Consider the following 17,715-nt stretch of genomic DNA (forward strand, 5'->3'; position numbering starts at 1 on the left):
GGACAGAGGAAGGGAGAAAAGAGGGAGGGAAAGAGAGGGTGAGAGGAAGGAAAAGAAGAATGGAAGAAAAAGAGAGGTGTAGATAACCCAGGGCTGATGGAACGGCCATAAAATAAACCCTTAAAAGAGAAAATCCCACTTGATTATGAAAACACTGAAAAGAGGTTTAAGATCTAGGATATTAATATTTATTTATTTATTTATTTATTTATTGTCAGAGAGAGTGAGAGAGGGAAGGAGGATGGGCAAGCACGAACAGGGGGAGCAGCAGGCAGAGGGAGAAGCAGGATCTTCACTAAGCAAGGAGCCCAATATGGCACTCCACCCCAGGACCCAGGGATCATGACCTGAGCCAAAGGCAGACGCTTAACTGACTGATCCACCCAGGCATCCCAAGATCTAGGATATTAAAACATGAGCTGCTGGGAAACCAAAGGCAAGTGACCTGAAACTGTTCAGAAATAAGGAGATAGCTTCAAGAAGACATGACTTCTGGGGGAAGTAGGGGTAAACTCAAAGTTCTCCATTGAGAACTTGTTAGCGAAGATAAAGAAGGCAGTAAAAAAAAATAAAAGTAAGGATCCATAGACACAAAAGGGAGTTACCAAATCAGAAAACACAACAACCCAACCCTCCAATGAAAGAGTACTATTGATTTTTTAAAAACTGCATTTCACTATACCAAGAAAAGACGGTGCTCTTGAAATAAGACACTTACTTTGCCACACAAAAGCCTCAGTTTTGTCTACACACAATGATTAATATTCCTTTGGGTAAATAAAAATTATAGGCATATCTCATTTTATTATACTTTGCTTTAATGAACTTCACAGATATTGCACTCTTTACAAATTGAAGGTTTGTGGCAACCCCACATCAAGGAAGTCTATTGAAGACATTTTTCCAACAGCACTTGCTCATTTTATTTCTCTGGGTCACATTTTGATGATTCTCACAATATTTTAAACTTTTCCGTTATTATATTTATCGTGGCTATCTGTGATCAGTGATCTCTGATGTTACTGTAATTGTTTTAGGGTGCCACGAATCCCGCCCATACAAGATGGCAAACTTCACTGATGAATGTTGTGTGTGTTCTGACTGCTCCACCAACAGACCATTCCCCCAACTCTCCTCCACTCCTTAGGCCTCCCTATTCCCTGAGAAACAATAATACTGAAATTAGAACTACAATAGCCTTGAAGTGCTCAAGTGAAGGAAACAATTGTGCATCTCTCACTTTGAATCAAAAGCTAGAAATGATTAAGCTTAGTGAGGAAAGCATGTTGAAAGCTGAAAGAGGCTGAAAGCTAGGCCTCTTACAAACAGCCCGACTGTAAATGTAAAGAAAAATTTCTTGAAGGAAACAAAAAGTGCTCTTCTAGTGGACTCAAATATGATAAGAAAGTGAAACAACCTTACTGCAAAAATGGAGAAAGTTTTAGTAGCCTGGATGGAAAATCAAACCAGCCACAAGATTCCCTTAAGCCAGAGTCTAATCCAAAGCAAGGCCCTAACTCTCTTCAAATCTATGATGGTTCAGAGGTAATGACAGTGCAGAAGGAAAGTCTGAAGCTAGTAGAGGTTTAAAGAAGCAGCTGTCTCCATAATATAAAAGTGCAAGGTGAAGCTGCAGTGCCGATGTAGAAGCGGCAGCAAGTTATCCAGCGATCTAACGAGAATACTTGCTGAAGGTGGCTAACCGAAACAGATTGGCAATGGAGACGAAGCAGCCTCATATGGAAGAAGATACCATCTAGGACTTTCATAGCTAGACACAGTTCTGTATAAAAGGAGACCAAGAAAACATTACAGCTAGATGCAATGCATGGTTCTTGACTGGATCCCAGATTGAAAATAGCAAAAAATCAAAACAAATAAAATCAAGTGCATTACTTGGACACTGAGGAACAGGAATGTAGCTGACATAATGTGTACCAAGGATAAATCATGTGTATGATAACTGAATTGTGGTTAGGCAAAAGACCCTTGTTCTTAAGCGAGAAATGCAAAATGAAGTACTTACAGGGAAATGATATCGGCAACTAACTCCCAGATAAATCAGGTGAAGAAACAAGGACAGAAAGCAATGTGTAAAAATGGTAATTGGTGAATCGAGGTACAGGTACATGGGTGTCCGCAGTACTGGTCCTATAACATTTCGGAAAGACTGAACATTTTTCAAAATACAAAAGATAAAATAGTAAGTTTTCTGACAAAAGTTGAAAGAATCCATTGTTAGGAACCCTAAATGAAAAAGACCTACTAAGAGAAATGATTCAGACAGAAGTAAAATAATCCTTGAAGGAAGCACATAATTGCAGAAAAGAGTAAAGAGCAACAGAAAAGCTTAATATGTGGGTAAATATGAGTAAAATATTGGCAATATAAAACAATTTGAGAAGTTCAAAATTTTTGTAAAATTAATATATGATAACAATGACACAAAAGATATTTGAATATATAAGTAGAGTTAGACTCCTAGAATTCTGTCATTAACAAGAAAGCAATAAACATCATTTTTATTGGAATTTAATAGTCAAGGTTGCACATTTTAAAGGATATATATTTTTTAAAATTTTTATTTATTTATTTGACAGAGAGAGATCGCAAGTAGGCAGAGAGGCAGGCAGAGAGAGAGAGAGGAGGAAGCAGGCTCCCTGCCGAGCAGAGAGCCGATGCGGGACTCGATCCCAGGACCCCGAGATCATGACCTGAGCCGAAGGCAGCGGCTTAACCCACTGAGCCACCTAGGCGCCCCGAGGTTGCACATTTTAATCTCCAGAGTAATCACCTGGAAAACCAGTGTTTAAGGATCCATAACCAAGAAAGTAATGCAGAACAAAAACCAAATAAGGAAAAAATAAACTAATCCAAAAAAGGACAAGAAGGAAAGAAAAAGAAACAAAACAGCTGATTAAGCAAAAACAAAGGTGATAAAAATCAAAATATATCAGTAATTACACTAAACTTTAAGTAAAATAAAAGTCTTAAGTTTGTCAGTTTAGGTTAAAAAGATAATATATTGTATGTCTACTATACTTCAATAAAAGATAAAATTAAAAAATAATAAAACTAACCACATACCAGTTAGAAGAAACAAATCCTAAATATAGGGACATGAAGAGATTGAAAGTAAGAGAAGAGAAAGAATATACAATAGAAACACCAACGGAAAGAAAGCTAGGATAGCTATGTTACTAGTGACAAAGTAGATTTTAGTAAAAGTGCATTACTAGAGATAAAACATTTTATAATAATACAAATGTTAGATACTACAATTCCTTGATATCACACAAATCTGTATTAGATCAAATGACAGTTTCAAAATACGCAAAATAAAAATAAAAGGAGACACACAAAGCTATAACAAAATAGGGAGACATTTTAAATAAACCTCTCTCAAAAATGGAGAGAAAACAGACCCCCTACAAAAACATTAGAAAGGATACAGAAGATCTGAACAACACAATAAACTTGATCTAATTAATACATACAGAATATTACATATAGTGACTCATTACATAGTCTTTTCAAGGACACAAGTGGCACCAATATGCTTTGTCACAAATCAAACCTTAACTAATATCAAAGGCTTGAAATCATTAAGAGTATGTTCTCTGATGACAGTGAAAGTAAATGACAATAACAAAAATGTATAAATATTCCACATGTTGGAAACTAAGGCAGCCACTTATAAATAAGCCATAAGTCAAAAGTAATACAAAGATTTAATATAATCTCTATCAAAATCCCAACTACATTTTTTTTTAAAGATTTTATTTATTTATTTGACAGACAGAGATCACAAGCAGGCAGAGAGGCAGGTAGAGAGAGAGAGGAGGAAGCAGGCTCCCTGCTGAGCAGAGAGCCCGATGCGGGACTCGATCCCAGGACCCTGAGATCATGACCTGAGCCGAAGGCAGCGGCTTAACCCACTGAGCCACCCAGGCGCCCCCAACTACATTTTTTTCAAAACTAGAATAATCTATGCTAAAACTCATATGGAACCTCAGGGAACGCCAAATAGCCATAACAAACTTAACAAAATTGTAGGTTTCTCACTTCCTGATTTCAAACTCATTACAAAGCAACACAGTAATCAAGAGTGTGCTACTCTCAAAAAATGAAACTAGACCAGTACCTTACACCATATACAAAAATAAATTCAAAATGAGGACTCCTGGATGGCTCTGTTGGTTAAGTACCTGCCTTCCGCTCTGGTCATGATTCCAGGGTCTCAGGATCAAGTCCCACATCAGGATCCTTGCTAGGCAAGAAGCCTGCTTCTCCCTCTGCCTGCTACTCCCTCTGCTTGTGCTCTCTCTCTCTCTGACAAATAAATAAAATTTTTAAAAATAAATAAATAAATAAATAATGGATTCAAACTTGAATTTAAGACCTGAAATTATAAAACTCCTAGAAGAAAACATAGGAAATAAGCTATTTGACAATGGTCTTAGCAATATTTTGGGGGGCCAGTCTCCTTAGGCAAGGGCAACAAAAGATAAAACAAACAAATGGGATTACATCAAACTAAAAAGCTTTTTTTACACAGTGAAGGAAAGCAACAAAACAAAAAGGCAACCTACTGAATGTGGAAAGATATTTGCAAATCATATATCTGATAGAGGTTAATATCTAAAATATGTAAAGAACTTACATAACTTAATATCGAACAACCAACCATCACATTAAAACATGGACAGAGGACTGGAATATACATTCTTCTGAAGAAGACAGACAGATGGCCAACAGGCACATGAGAAGATGCTCAGTATCACTAATCTTCGGGGAAAGGCAAATCCAGACTACAATGAGATGTCATTTCGTATCTGTCAAATTGGTTATTACCAGGAAAATTAAAATAACAAAGATTAGCAAGGATATACAGAAAAACGAACCCTCATATGTTTGGTGGGAATGCCAGTTGGTACAGCCACTCTGGAAAACAGTAAGGAGGTTTCTCAAAAAATTAAAAATAGGAGACCCTGGGTGACTCATTTGCTTAAGTGTCTGACTCTTGATTTTGGCTCAGGTTATGATCTTGGGGTGAGCCCCCAACTGGGTTCTACACTCAGCAGGGGGGCTGCTTGAGGATTCTCTCTCCCTTGCCTTCTGCCCCTCCCTCCACTCATGCTCTCTCTCAAGCAAATAAATAAATCTTTTAAAAAATTAAAAACAGAACTACCATACAGTACATCAAAATTCTACTTCTGGATACTGACCTGAAGAAAATAGAAACATCAAGAGAGAGAGATGTTTGCTCCTATGTTCAGTGTCACATTATTTACAAAAGCTAAGATATGGAAGAAACCAAGATGTGGTATATATATGCAATGAAATATTAGCCAAAAAAAGAATGAAATCTTGCCATTTGTAACAACATGTATAGACCTTGAAGGTATTAGCTTAAGTGGAATAAATCAGACAGAGAAAGACCACTTCCATATGATTTCACTTATACATGGAATCTAAAAAACAAAACAATCCAACAAAAGCAAATGGAGACAAACTCAAAGATAAAGGAAACAAACTGCTGGTTATCAGAATGGGGCAGGGCTGGGTGGGACAAAACAGGTAAAGAGGATTAAGAGATACAAACTTCCAGTTATAAAAGAAATGTCATGGTGATGTAATGTACAGCATAGGAAATATAGTTAATAATATTGTAATAACTTTGTGTGGTGACAGATGGTAACTAGTTGTATTCTGGGGATTATTTCATAATATATAAAAAGACTGAATCACTATGATGTATACCTAAAATTAACAGGATACTGTATGTCAATTATATTTCAATAGAAAAATAAAGTGTAGTATTTGCACAAAGACAGACACATCGACCAATGGAATGGAGTAGATAACCCAGAAATAAACCTTCACATATATGGTCAAATGACTTCCATCAAGACCACCAGGGGAAAAGACTGTTTCTTCAACAAATGGAACAGGGAAAACTGGATATCCACATACAAAAGAATGAAGCTGGAGTCTTACCTTATACCACATATAAAAAATAAGCTAAAATGTACCAAAGATCTAAATATAAGACTTAAATTTATAGAACTTTTAGGAAAAAATAGAAGGAAAAGCTTCATGACATTGGATTTGGCAATGATTTTTTGAATATGAAACCAAAGAAGTATGGGCAACAAAAGTAAAAATAGATAAACTGGACCACATCGAAATTTAAATTTTGGTGTATCAAAGGATACCACCATCAGAGTAAAAAGGCAACCTACAGGAGAAAATATTTGCAAATCATTTGTCTCCTAAGACTTTAATATCCAGAATATGTTTCTAAAGAATTCTTAAACCTCAATGACAAAAACAAATATCCTAATTCAAAAATGGACCAGAGACTTCAATAGACATCTCTCCAAAGAAGATATACAAATGGTCAACTAGCACATGAAAGGATGCTCAACATCACTAATTTTTAGAAAAATGCAAATCACCTGCAATGAGATATCAGTTCACACTAATCAGGATGACTACTCTTTAAAAATTAACAAAATAGCATCAAGTGTTGGTGTGAATATGGAAAAACTGAAAACTTGGTGTACCATCAGCAGATTGTAAGATGGCGCATACAACTACTTTAGAAAACAATATGGCAATTCCTCATAAAATTAACAATAGAATTACCATATGATCTTGCAATTCTGGGTATATATTTAAAGGATTGCTCCCAAAGAGGTATTTATATACCCATGTTGCTAGCAGCAACATATGTGGTATAAGGTAAGACTTCCCAACAGACAGAAGGTGGAAGCAACACAAATCTCCATCAAGAGATGCATGGGTAAATAAAATATTATATATTTTTATACATACATACACACACACACACACACACACACACTCAACCTTAAAAATATGGAAATTATGGCATGTAACAACATGGATGAATTCTGAGAACATTACTAAATGAAATCATTCACAAAACAACAACAACAAAAAAACCATGATTCCATTTTATAGAAGGTATCTAGAGAGTCAAACTTAGAGAAACAGAAAGCAAAACTGTGGTTGCCAGGGACTGCAGGGGGAGCAGGGAAATGGGGAATTGTTTAATGAGTACAGAGTTTCAGTATGCATGATGAAAAAGTTCTAAAGATTGATTGTGAAACAGTATGAATGTACTTAACACCCTTTACATGTAAACTTAAAAATGATTAAGACAGTAAATTTTATGTACATTTTACCATAACTAAAAACAATTGTTAAAAAATGTTAATTATAAAATCTAGGTGGTAGATAAATGGGTATTCACTGTAAAATTCTTTCAATTTTGCTGTATGTTAGAAAAAAAAATTACAGACCAGTATCTCTGATAAACAAAAGTCCTAAATATAATATTAGCAAATAAAATATAAAGATATAAAAAGGAAAATTTGTCACAACTAGGAGTGGTTCATTCTAAGAACATAATAATGATTTCATACTAAAAAAGGTAATTCACATTATCAGAACATTTCTGTTCCATGCAAAATGATTTTTAATTTCTCTTTGGATTTCTTTGACCCACTGATTACTGAAAGTATGTTATTTCCAAAATATTAAACTTTCCATATATCTGTACTGATTCTTAACTTTATCTCATTATAATAAGAGAGACTTCTTATATGATTTTAATCTTTTCAAATTTACTGGGACTCATTTAATAGCAAACAATATGATTTATCTTAGTAAATGTTCTGAGTGCCTGTAAGGAGAATGTACATTCTGCTGTTTTCAGGTAGAGCATTCTGTAAATGTCAATTAGAACAAGTAGGTTGATAAGAGTTATTCATGTCTTCTTACATCCTTTCTGACTCACCAGCTTTTTCTATCAATTTTTTCAGAGTGTAAATGTAGAATAATTCTAAAATAACTGGATTTGTCAATTTCTCTTTGTCACCTTTGCTTTGTGTTTTATTAGATGCATAAACATTTAGATTGTGGGGAAAGAAATTTTTTTCAATAGAGCTAGGTCAATTGTTCTCCACTTGAAATTCTCTTTACCCTACTTCACATTACACTTTTTTAAGTTTTTTTTTTTTTTTTTTAGAGGGGTTATAAATCTAAATGAGAAAGGAAAATTACAGAGCTTCCGCAAAACTGTCTGGCATAGTGACTAAAGCTACACATAAACCTACCTATGACACGTCCATTCCTAGGCTTATGCCCCAAAGAAAAGAGTGCATATGTCCACCAAAAACATATATAAGAAGGTTGAAAGCATCTTTACTGATGAAAGCCAAAGACTACAAACAACAGAACCTATCAAAAGGAGAGAAACAAACAGAAGGATCATCATACAATGCAATAGTACCTAGCAGTAAAAAAGAATGAAGTGATACCCACAAAATGGATGATTTACAAAAGCATGATGTTGGGCAAAAGAAATCAGACCAAAAAAAAAAAAATAGGATATTTATTTATACAAAGTTCAACAAGTGGCAAAACTAATTTTTGGTGACAAGTGTAAGAATAGTAGTTATTTCTGGGAGTAGGGAAAGGTTATAAGGAAACCTGGTCCTATTTTAATCTGGGTTGTACCTACATGAGTGTATATAAAGGTAAAAATTCATCAAGCTGTACATTAAAGATCTATAAACCTTACTATATGTATATATTATATTTTAAGAAAGAAAAAGGGATTAATTATTAATAGAGTGAAAAGCAAAGTAACAGAGTAGTGTGTGTGTGTGTGTGTGTGTGTGTGTGTATGATAAAAAAATTTATATCCAGAATATAGGAAGACCAAAAAAAATCAATAAGCAAAAAACATACCACTGAAGAGAAAAATGCCCAAGAGATCTGAACAGGCATTTCACCCAATAAATACGAGAAAGGTGCTCAACCTCATCAGTCAGAGGAATTAAAACCACAATGTGAGGCCACTACACATCAACCAGATTGAGAAAAACAAGAAAGAAGAATCATACCAAATGCTGGTAAGACTATGTGAAAACCCTCTCTCATTCATTACTGGACGGAATGTAAACTGGTTCAATTACTTTGGAATCACTTTGGACAACTGACAGTATCTAGTACAGCTACACATAGGTATATTCCTTTCAAAGCCCAAATAGAGGAGATATCCATAATAAGCAAATATTAACAGAGCATTTTAAAAAGTAACTATTGAAAGATAAAGATTAGGTTATTTTTTATGATCTTTCTTACTAGAGCTATGAAATTTAAAAAAAACAATGAATTATTTTAAGTGCAGCATATCACAGTAAATAGTGGTGGCCTAAAAAAAAACAATTCATCGCCTTTAATATCTCAATAAATAACTGAGGCCAGAAACTTGAAATGAACAATATTTTATAAATAATCTGTTTGCACAGTTACCAATGCTGTAAGCCCTGCAGGGACAAAGTAGAGAAAAGCCTGGCCAAATGCCAACAGCTTCACCTTTTTGCTGAGATTCATGTTCTCCATCTTAGCCTTCAGCAGCTTCATCTTATTCATAGTTATTGAATTTTCAATTATCTGTTGTCCAGAAGGAGAAGGCTCAATTTCTTCATCTTCATCCATATACAAATTATACACAGAACCACCACTGCAAAGAAAGTAGTAATTACTGCTGAGATGCTTCTGAAACCTGCTCAATGACTAAAAATATTTATGTGCAGATGCTGCTAATGATAAAAGAATAAATCTTGCCAATGTAAATTCAAGGCAAATGTATTTCAAAAAATATATTTCTTAGAAGAAAAAAATCAATATGGACCAATAGCATGATGTAGCATTACTGACAATCTAGCACAGCTAAGCTTTTCTGAAGTCAGTGCACCACCACGGAAGGTCTTATGCCACCTACTACCTCACTCCCACAGAAGCAAAATCCATCTTCACAAAAATGCCCTGATTTCATTTTATCAGCCATGGCTGATAATTGTGAGACCTAGACCTAGGCTGATCAGAATTCCATTTAACATAATAAAAAAGAAATTGACACAGAAGCCAGATTTTCATTCATCCTGAGAGGATTTTCACTAAAAGAGAACTTGCACAGGTATCATCAGAACATTATCTGTTCTTAAGAAACAAACAAAAAATAAAATAAAAATAACAAGATTTTTTTTCAGTGTTTGGAAACATAACCCCCTAGAACAGCACGTATTTTAAAATGAAAAAAGAAACCCCAGTCATGACACAAATTATTATATATGTAAAACATCTGAATTACTGATCAGTCTCCATGACATTTATTGATACCTTAACAGAATTCTTTGGAGCACCTTGTCTTTGACTTCATAATATAATGGCATTTATCACACTATCCTCATATTTAGATTTATATGTCTATCTTCCTTCCCACTCCCCCATATGTAAACAAGGTGAAAACGGATATTGGGCCTTACTCATATTCTTGTTCTCAGAGCCTGGCACAGTGCTTGATACATAGCCAATAAATATTTCTTGAACTGAATATAAACATGAATGAAGTTTCACTCCGCTTTTTCAGTAATAGTAAAAGGTAAAATGTTTGGGAAAAACATAAGTTCAACACATTTGTAGAATGACAAAGATTTTACATAGAGCAGACTAAGTATAAGACACCATATCTGATTAACTTACAGAAGAACTAAGGCATGTATCTCTGCTAAAGTATGAGGGTTGACAAAATTTCCTGTTTTATATGATTGTAGGAAATGGAAACAATGTAGGGTAACCTTAAATAATAAGGGTGTATTCCATAACACTTCTGAAGTGTGTACTACCACCACACAAAGGCAATGTGTGGACAGCCCCATTCTTAAAACTTTACATGGTGAAATGATGACATTTTGAAATCACAGATTAACTACCTATATAGCAGGTATGGGCATCAGAAGGAGTGATAGCAGGAACATGTCTCCATAATCAATTTAGTCCCTAGTGTTCGACTTGTGACCATCACCACTTCTACCTACTGTAGATGCCCTCCACAGTATGGAAATTGACACAATGGGAACAACACTAATATTGTTATCACTTACTGAATGCTACTCTGCCAGATTCTTTTTACATGCTATTTCTAATTCTCACAAAAACTATATAGGTGATATTCATTTTATAAATGAAGAAACTACAAATGAGAGAGGTTTTACTAAGCCTGTAAACATGGACTTAAGATTCACATCCCTGCTTCCAAAGCCTATTCTTTGTGCTAATTCCTGCCGCTCCCTCAGACACTGAACAGATTTTACTGCCTTATGCCTGTGAACCCAAGTAAGTGCCAGAACTTAAGAGTATGTAGGGGCAATTGTCTTGAAGTTAACTACACCTGAAAAGGAGGGATGAGTGATTTTTGCCAGTTCACCCTTGGAGTTGGAAGGAATGACTCAAGTATTTTCTATCCTTGGTCAACTTGCAGTATTTTAAGTACTTCTCTCAACATCCTATGGTTACTTTAACTTAAAATACCCACACTGAATACTGAAAGAGGTTTCTGATTCAACTTTCCTGTCATAAAAATTGGTTCTTTAAAGTTTTCCCATGGAAAACAGTGTGTCTGTGTGCCTGGGCTTGCATGCACACATGTATGTATGTATATACATATATTTGTAAAAGTATAATCATGACAACTATTTTAATGGATGCATTTTGGAGGGTAAAAACACTTTTAGATTCACTTAATGTTTTCAAAGAACCACATTACCGTGTTTTCTCACAGAACAGATTTAGGAGTCGGTTAAAAACCAATCAGTTTTTTTCAAAATGGAAAAATGTAACTAGACTAGGATAACATAGTAATTTATAAACTTAATCCATAAGTATCTTTTTTGTATTTAAATGTTCCAAATATTTTCTTAAGTTTCTAGATAATTTCTTGAATGCTATATTTAACTTTTTCTGAATCTTTTAATCTAATAATGTGATTAAATACAAGAGATGGGCAAATGAATATTTATTCCAACATGAATATTGTTCATCCAGAAGCCACATACTCACATGACTGTCACAGACAACTTACCATGTAATTAAAACTGCCTTGCATTGCCTCTTTTAATTTCTTCCCACTTAATAAAGCAATAAGGAGGCATGATTAACTATAAAGTTTCAAGGTTAAAAAATGACTGATACTAGATTTTGTATTAGAATGAGCTTAATTAGCACCCTGTCTTCCTGTTTCCTCCCTAGAGCAGGAGTTGGTAAACTATGGCCACAGGCCAAGTTCATTCTATCACTTATTTTTGTGTGGTCCATAAGAATGGCTTTGACACTTTGAAATAGTTGAAAAAATCAAAATAATATTTCATAATGTTAAATTATATCAAATTCACATTTGTGTCCATAAATAAAAAGTTTAATTGAAACATTGCCACACTCACTGGATCACATATTGCAGATGGCTGCTTTTACATTACAATGATAGAGATGAGTAGCCCCATTAGAATTTTATGTGGCTGTCTCACTGCTTTGCACTGTGGCTTGGCACACTACAAAGCACAGTGGCACAATCATAATTCAACAGCATTTTAAAAAAAAGATTTTATTTATTTATTTGATAGAGAGAGATCACAATTAGGCAGAGAGGCAGGCAGAGAGAGAGGAGGAAGCAGGCTCACCGCTGAGCAGAGCGCCGGATGCTGATGCCGGGCTCGAACCCAGGACCCTGAGATCATGACCTGAGCCGAATGAGCCCAGGACCCTGATATCATGACCTGAGCCGAAGGCAGAGGCCTTAACCCACTGAGCCACCCAGGCACCCCAATTCAACAGCATTTTGAGTGCCATGTGTATCACTGTACTATGACACTGACACACACACCCAACATGTCAACAAGAAGAGGACTTTGAATGCTTTAGTTAAAAAGACAAAAAACAAAAACAAGATGAATGCCACAGTTTTAAGGCACAATAGAAAGTGGACTACTTTATTGTCAATTACATGGCAAAGCATTATGTTCATTATGCAATGACACTATAGCTACGCTAAAGAAAAACAAATTATTTGGACGTTACCAGAATGAGAATTCATCACACTATTCCCAAGTTGCAGGGAAGTGTCGGGAAAATTGCAAAAATTTAAAATGGAATATCTCATCAAAGTAGAATTTCTTTGCAAAAAGAAAAAATAAAAATGAGACTGCAACCAAAATAATCTTCCAAACGGCTAACTTACTGGCTAGCAAGAAAACCTGTTTGCCAACAGTGAATTAATTAAACTATGCTTGAACACAGCAATCGAAGAACTATGTCCAGAGAAAACAAACTTGTTTAAATAAAGACTACCCCTTTGGCAAGAACAATTTCTTAAAAAACTGATAACAATGGAAGCAACAACAATAGTCAACTAAACAAGGCAATGATTTGGAATTCTGTTCCTTGGCTTTTGATGAGTAAACATAAGTTACTGGTACTGTTCAGTTGTTTTTGTTTATCAGGGCATCAATACCAACTTTGAAGTTATGGAAGAACAAAGGCCCTATCAATAGTCTACATAAAACAACTAGAGGTAAGATTTTCAAGAGTTGCTAAAACACTAATGCAGTACAACTTGAAGTGAAATCTCCTACAAGTGATGGAGTAAAAATATGTGTGAACAGTAAAAAAAACAAGGTGGACGAATTTACAATGCTAATGAAAACCTAAAATATTAAAAGGCTATGGTTATTCGCTGTATCATGCATTAGCAGGTATTGGGGGTAAACATCTGAATCTATTATGTATTCCTGAACAACAGTAAACTTTTGGTTCATGGACTTAGCCATCTGTTCAATGTCGTGACTGTAATAGTTTTATTATGATTATTTAAAGCTCAGGGCTAACATCGAATTTTTCTGAACACAAAGAATCACCTTCACTTAAATGCTTCTGAAAATTAGTTTTTGCTGTGGACTTAATGTTTCTTACTGAATTCCAACTGAAATAAAAACCAGAATAGTGCCCCTATAAAAAACTTATACTGAAGTAATATCATTCTGATGACATCGATATTACTTTGAATCACATGTAATAGCATGCTTTCAAAAGTTAAAAAAACAAAAGAACATTCCCACACAAATTTATAGGGGGCATGCTTTGTAAATTTCCAGCAGTGATTTCACACCTCATTGTAAGTTAAAGGAAATTTCCATATTTCAAAATCCATGTAAATGTGCAACAGAGCTCCACAGATCTTTTTTTTTTTTTTTTAAGATTTCATTTATTTATTTGACAGACAGAGATCACAAGTAGGCAGAGAGGCAGGCAGAGAGAGAGGAGAAAGCAGGTTCCCCACTGAGCAAAGAGCCCGATGCATGGCTCGATCCCAGGACCCGGGATCATGACCTGAGTCGAAGGCAGAGGCTTTAACCCACTGAGCCACTCAGGCGCCCCAGAGCTCCACCTATCTTGAAGTGATTCATATGCAATGTAATGCCATGCTAAAGGCAAACAGCAAGAGGACACTGTATTGGAATTCTATAAATGCCTTCCAAGCAATGAATATGTTCAATTAAAATCATAAGCTTATGGACTGGTATCAGTACTTTGGCAACGTCTGTGTGAAAAACATTTTTCAAAGGTAAAATACATAAGATCTCATTACAGATCCATATTAAAGGATGAATTTTTACAACTGATTTTCCAAGTCTAATGGGCAACACTAGCCTGCAACCTCAATTAAGTAAAATATTACCCCCCCAAAAGCATTCAATTCTCCTCTTTCATGGATTAAAATCATAAACACACACAAGTACTCAATGATCAATTTTTAAAATTTTTTTAAGAGAGAGTGCGTGTGAGGGAGGGGCAGAGGGTGAGGAAGAGAGAGAACCTTAAGGAAGCTCCATGCCCAGGCTGAATCTCAAAATCCTGAGATCATGACCTGAGCCCAAATCAAGAGCTGGGCACTTAACCAATTGAGCCACCCAGGTGCCCCTCAATTATTATTATTAAATTTTTAATTTTATCAGTAAAAATTATGTGGAAATTCTTCTCTATTGTTATGTAAGTACTGACACAGTACCCTTGATTCTATCCCTTGGTCTGAAAATCCTAGAATAGTTACTATTTTAAGGACTTATTAAGCCAGAGGCTTCCATCAAGGTTAAACAATAACCTTGTTGTTTAACCCTTACACTGTCCCTGCTCTCTTCCCCTAGGGGACTTACTTAAAAACAAGTCCCGGAAACCAGCCCCAGGTAACAAAGTTCAGATACAAGGGTGGGTCAGGCCAGGTGAAGACATTGATTAGTGGGGGGATACATACTGTCTCCCTAGCTACCAAAGAGTATGGGCCCCATCCTTTGGGAGACTTTTGGGGGCCAATTCTAACCAAGGTGATAGGCTAGGTCAAATGTCTACTATAGGGTAAACTGTAATCCAATTGGTCACTTATGTGTGATCTAACATGACTGTGGAGTTTCCTCTGTGTGTTATAATCTCACTGGCCACCTGTGCATGGCCAGGTCCAACCACATGGCCTTTCCCCTTAAAAGCTAGTCTGTAAAACAGAGAAGGGTCGCCCTCTCTTGTAAGAGGTGCGGCCCTGAACGTTCGGTTTGATTCTTGATGCTTGGCACGAAATAAAGCTTTGCTTGACTTTCACTTTATATCAGTCTCGCTCCTTTAATCACGGACCCATTATTGGGGGGGGGGGGCATATCACTATTTGGCCCTTAACAAAAAAATTTTGCTGCCTCCCTGCTACAGAGTAAGAAAGCCTCTCCTACAATAGTCAAGATAAATGTCATTCAAAGTATGGACAGAAAAAATGTTTTCTACTCTCCTTTCTCACCCATCCTTATCCCTTGTCCAATTCTGGGAGGTGAAAAGAACAGAAGAGAAAAGTTAAAAAAAAAATCTGGGGAGGAAAACTATAATTTCAATTGAAATCCTCGGCAACATCTGAGCTATGTCTTAAACACAAACAGAAGCTGGCTGAGGAGAAACTGAGGTAAAAGGAGAAAATGACATTTCAAGCAAAAGGTAATGGCACAATGAACGGGAGCTGGAAAATGGATGAGGACAGGTTGTAAAAGGCCTTACAGGAAAAACTAAGGAGCTTAGATTTTTTCCTTCAGAAAAGGGAGCCAGAAGAGGATGTTCAAAGGAAGGAAATCAAAACAACAGTGAGCTAGCACATAGGGAGACTGGCATGAAAAAATTCTATTTGTGGTCCAAGTAGGAGGCACTGGATTAAGGCTGTAGCCCTCATCCCTCTTCTCTACTTCTGGACTACATGGTTGTGGTTACTGTGTGGTTACTACTATACTTTGTAGTAACCAGATCCTAATAAGTTAGTCAGCAGTCAACACCCATTTGTCACACTCAGCTCTCAAAGAATGAGTCTAATCCTTCTTCCACATAACTTGTGGTGGGCAGAATGTAAAGGAATCCACATGATTCTCAATCCCTGGTGCCCATATCCTGTATACTCCCCTACACTTGAGTGAAAAATGACCTAGGACTTGTTTGCAGTCAACACAATATGGCAAAAGGGATTTTTCAGATGTTATTTAGGTCCCAAATCTGTTGATTTGAGTTAATCAAAAGGGAGCTGAGGGCAGCCTCTAGGCAAAAGCCAGGAAAAAACCCAGGGCCCTCAGTCATACAAGTGCCAGGAAATGAATTATGCCAAGAACATCATTAAGCTTGAAGTAGATTTCACCAGGGCCTCCATATAAGAATGCATCTTTGCCAATGCCTTGACTGTAACTTTGGTAGACCCAGAGCAGAGCACCCAGCTAACCTGTGACTAGACTCCTGAGCTACAGAAACTGTTCTCTAGACTACAAGTTCTTTTTTCTATATTTTTTTTCTATTAGCTTTATATACTGTGGGACTGAATTTAGGCACTTGTATCACCAAAGGATCCCCCAAATAGCCAAAGCATTATTAAGAAAGAAGAACAAAGCTGGAGGTATTACAGTCTCAGATGTCAAGATATACTACAAAGCCATAATAATCAAAGCAGTATGGTAAGTTACACAGAAATAGACACATAGATCAATGGAATAGAACAGAGAGCCCAAAAGTAAACCCATGCTTATAGAGTCAAGTAATCTACAACAAAGAAGGCAAAAATAAATCATGGGGGAAAAGACAGTCTCTTCAATAAGGACAACTACAAGAAAGAAAGAAAAGAAAAGCAAACAAGCGAGAGAGAGAGAGAAACTAGATACTTTCTTATAGTCTACACCAAAATAAACTCAAAATGAGTTAAAGACCTAAATGTGAGACTTGGAACTATGAAATTCCTAAAAAACACAGGCAGTAATTTTTTTGGCATCACCCTTAACAAAATTTTTCTAAATATGTCTCTTCTGGCAAGGGAAACAAAAGCAAAAATAAACTACTGGAACTATGCTAAAATAAAAAGCTTTTGTACAGTAAAGGAAACCTTCAACAAAATGAAAAGGCAATCTACTGAATGGGAGAAGATATCTGCAAATGATATAACCAATGAGGGGTTAGTAACCAAAAATATAAAAAGAACTTATACTATTCAACACCAAAAAACCTCACAATTAATCTGATTAAACTTAGTTATCTATAATACTTTTCCTTCCTTGGTCTGCTTGGAAAATTCCTACTCCCTTTTTAAGTTCCCTTCTTCTCAGAGTTTGTCCCTAACTCCCCACCTTTCAGGCAAAATGAAGGCCTTCTTATCCGGTTTTCCAGAGATGTTGATATCTTTTTGTAACAATTGGTTAAGAATATATTATAGATATAGCTACAGCAGACTGCATGCTCCACAAAGGGAGGGACAGTCATCTTCATAAGCCAGTACTTGTGTACAGA

The 17,715-nt window shown here is 35.9% G+C and overlaps 1 protein-coding gene across 5 annotated transcripts in view; it reads right to left on the reverse strand.

The window, feature by feature from the left end:
• ZFAND4 (zinc finger AN1-type containing 4) overlaps positions 1-17,715 on the reverse strand; it is a 95,446-nt gene that overhangs the window by 13,800 nt on the left and 63,931 nt on the right. For all 5 annotated transcript variants that reach the window (XM_045068715.1, XM_045068717.1, XM_045068714.1 and 2 more), the window contains one exon: positions 9,412-9,559. In XM_045068715.1, coding sequence (XP_044924650.1) covers positions 9,412-9,559 — 148 coding nt within the window. The remainder of the gene's footprint in view (positions 1-9,411; positions 9,560-17,715) is intronic.

The sequence above is a fragment of the Mustela putorius genome, unplaced genomic scaffold, assembly GCF_011764305.1.
Source record: "Mustela putorius furo isolate JIRA1106 unplaced genomic scaffold, ASM1176430v1.1 tig00003909_pilon_pilon_pilon, whole genome shotgun sequence".
NCBI lineage: Eukaryota > Metazoa > Chordata > Mammalia > Carnivora > Mustelidae > Mustela > Mustela putorius.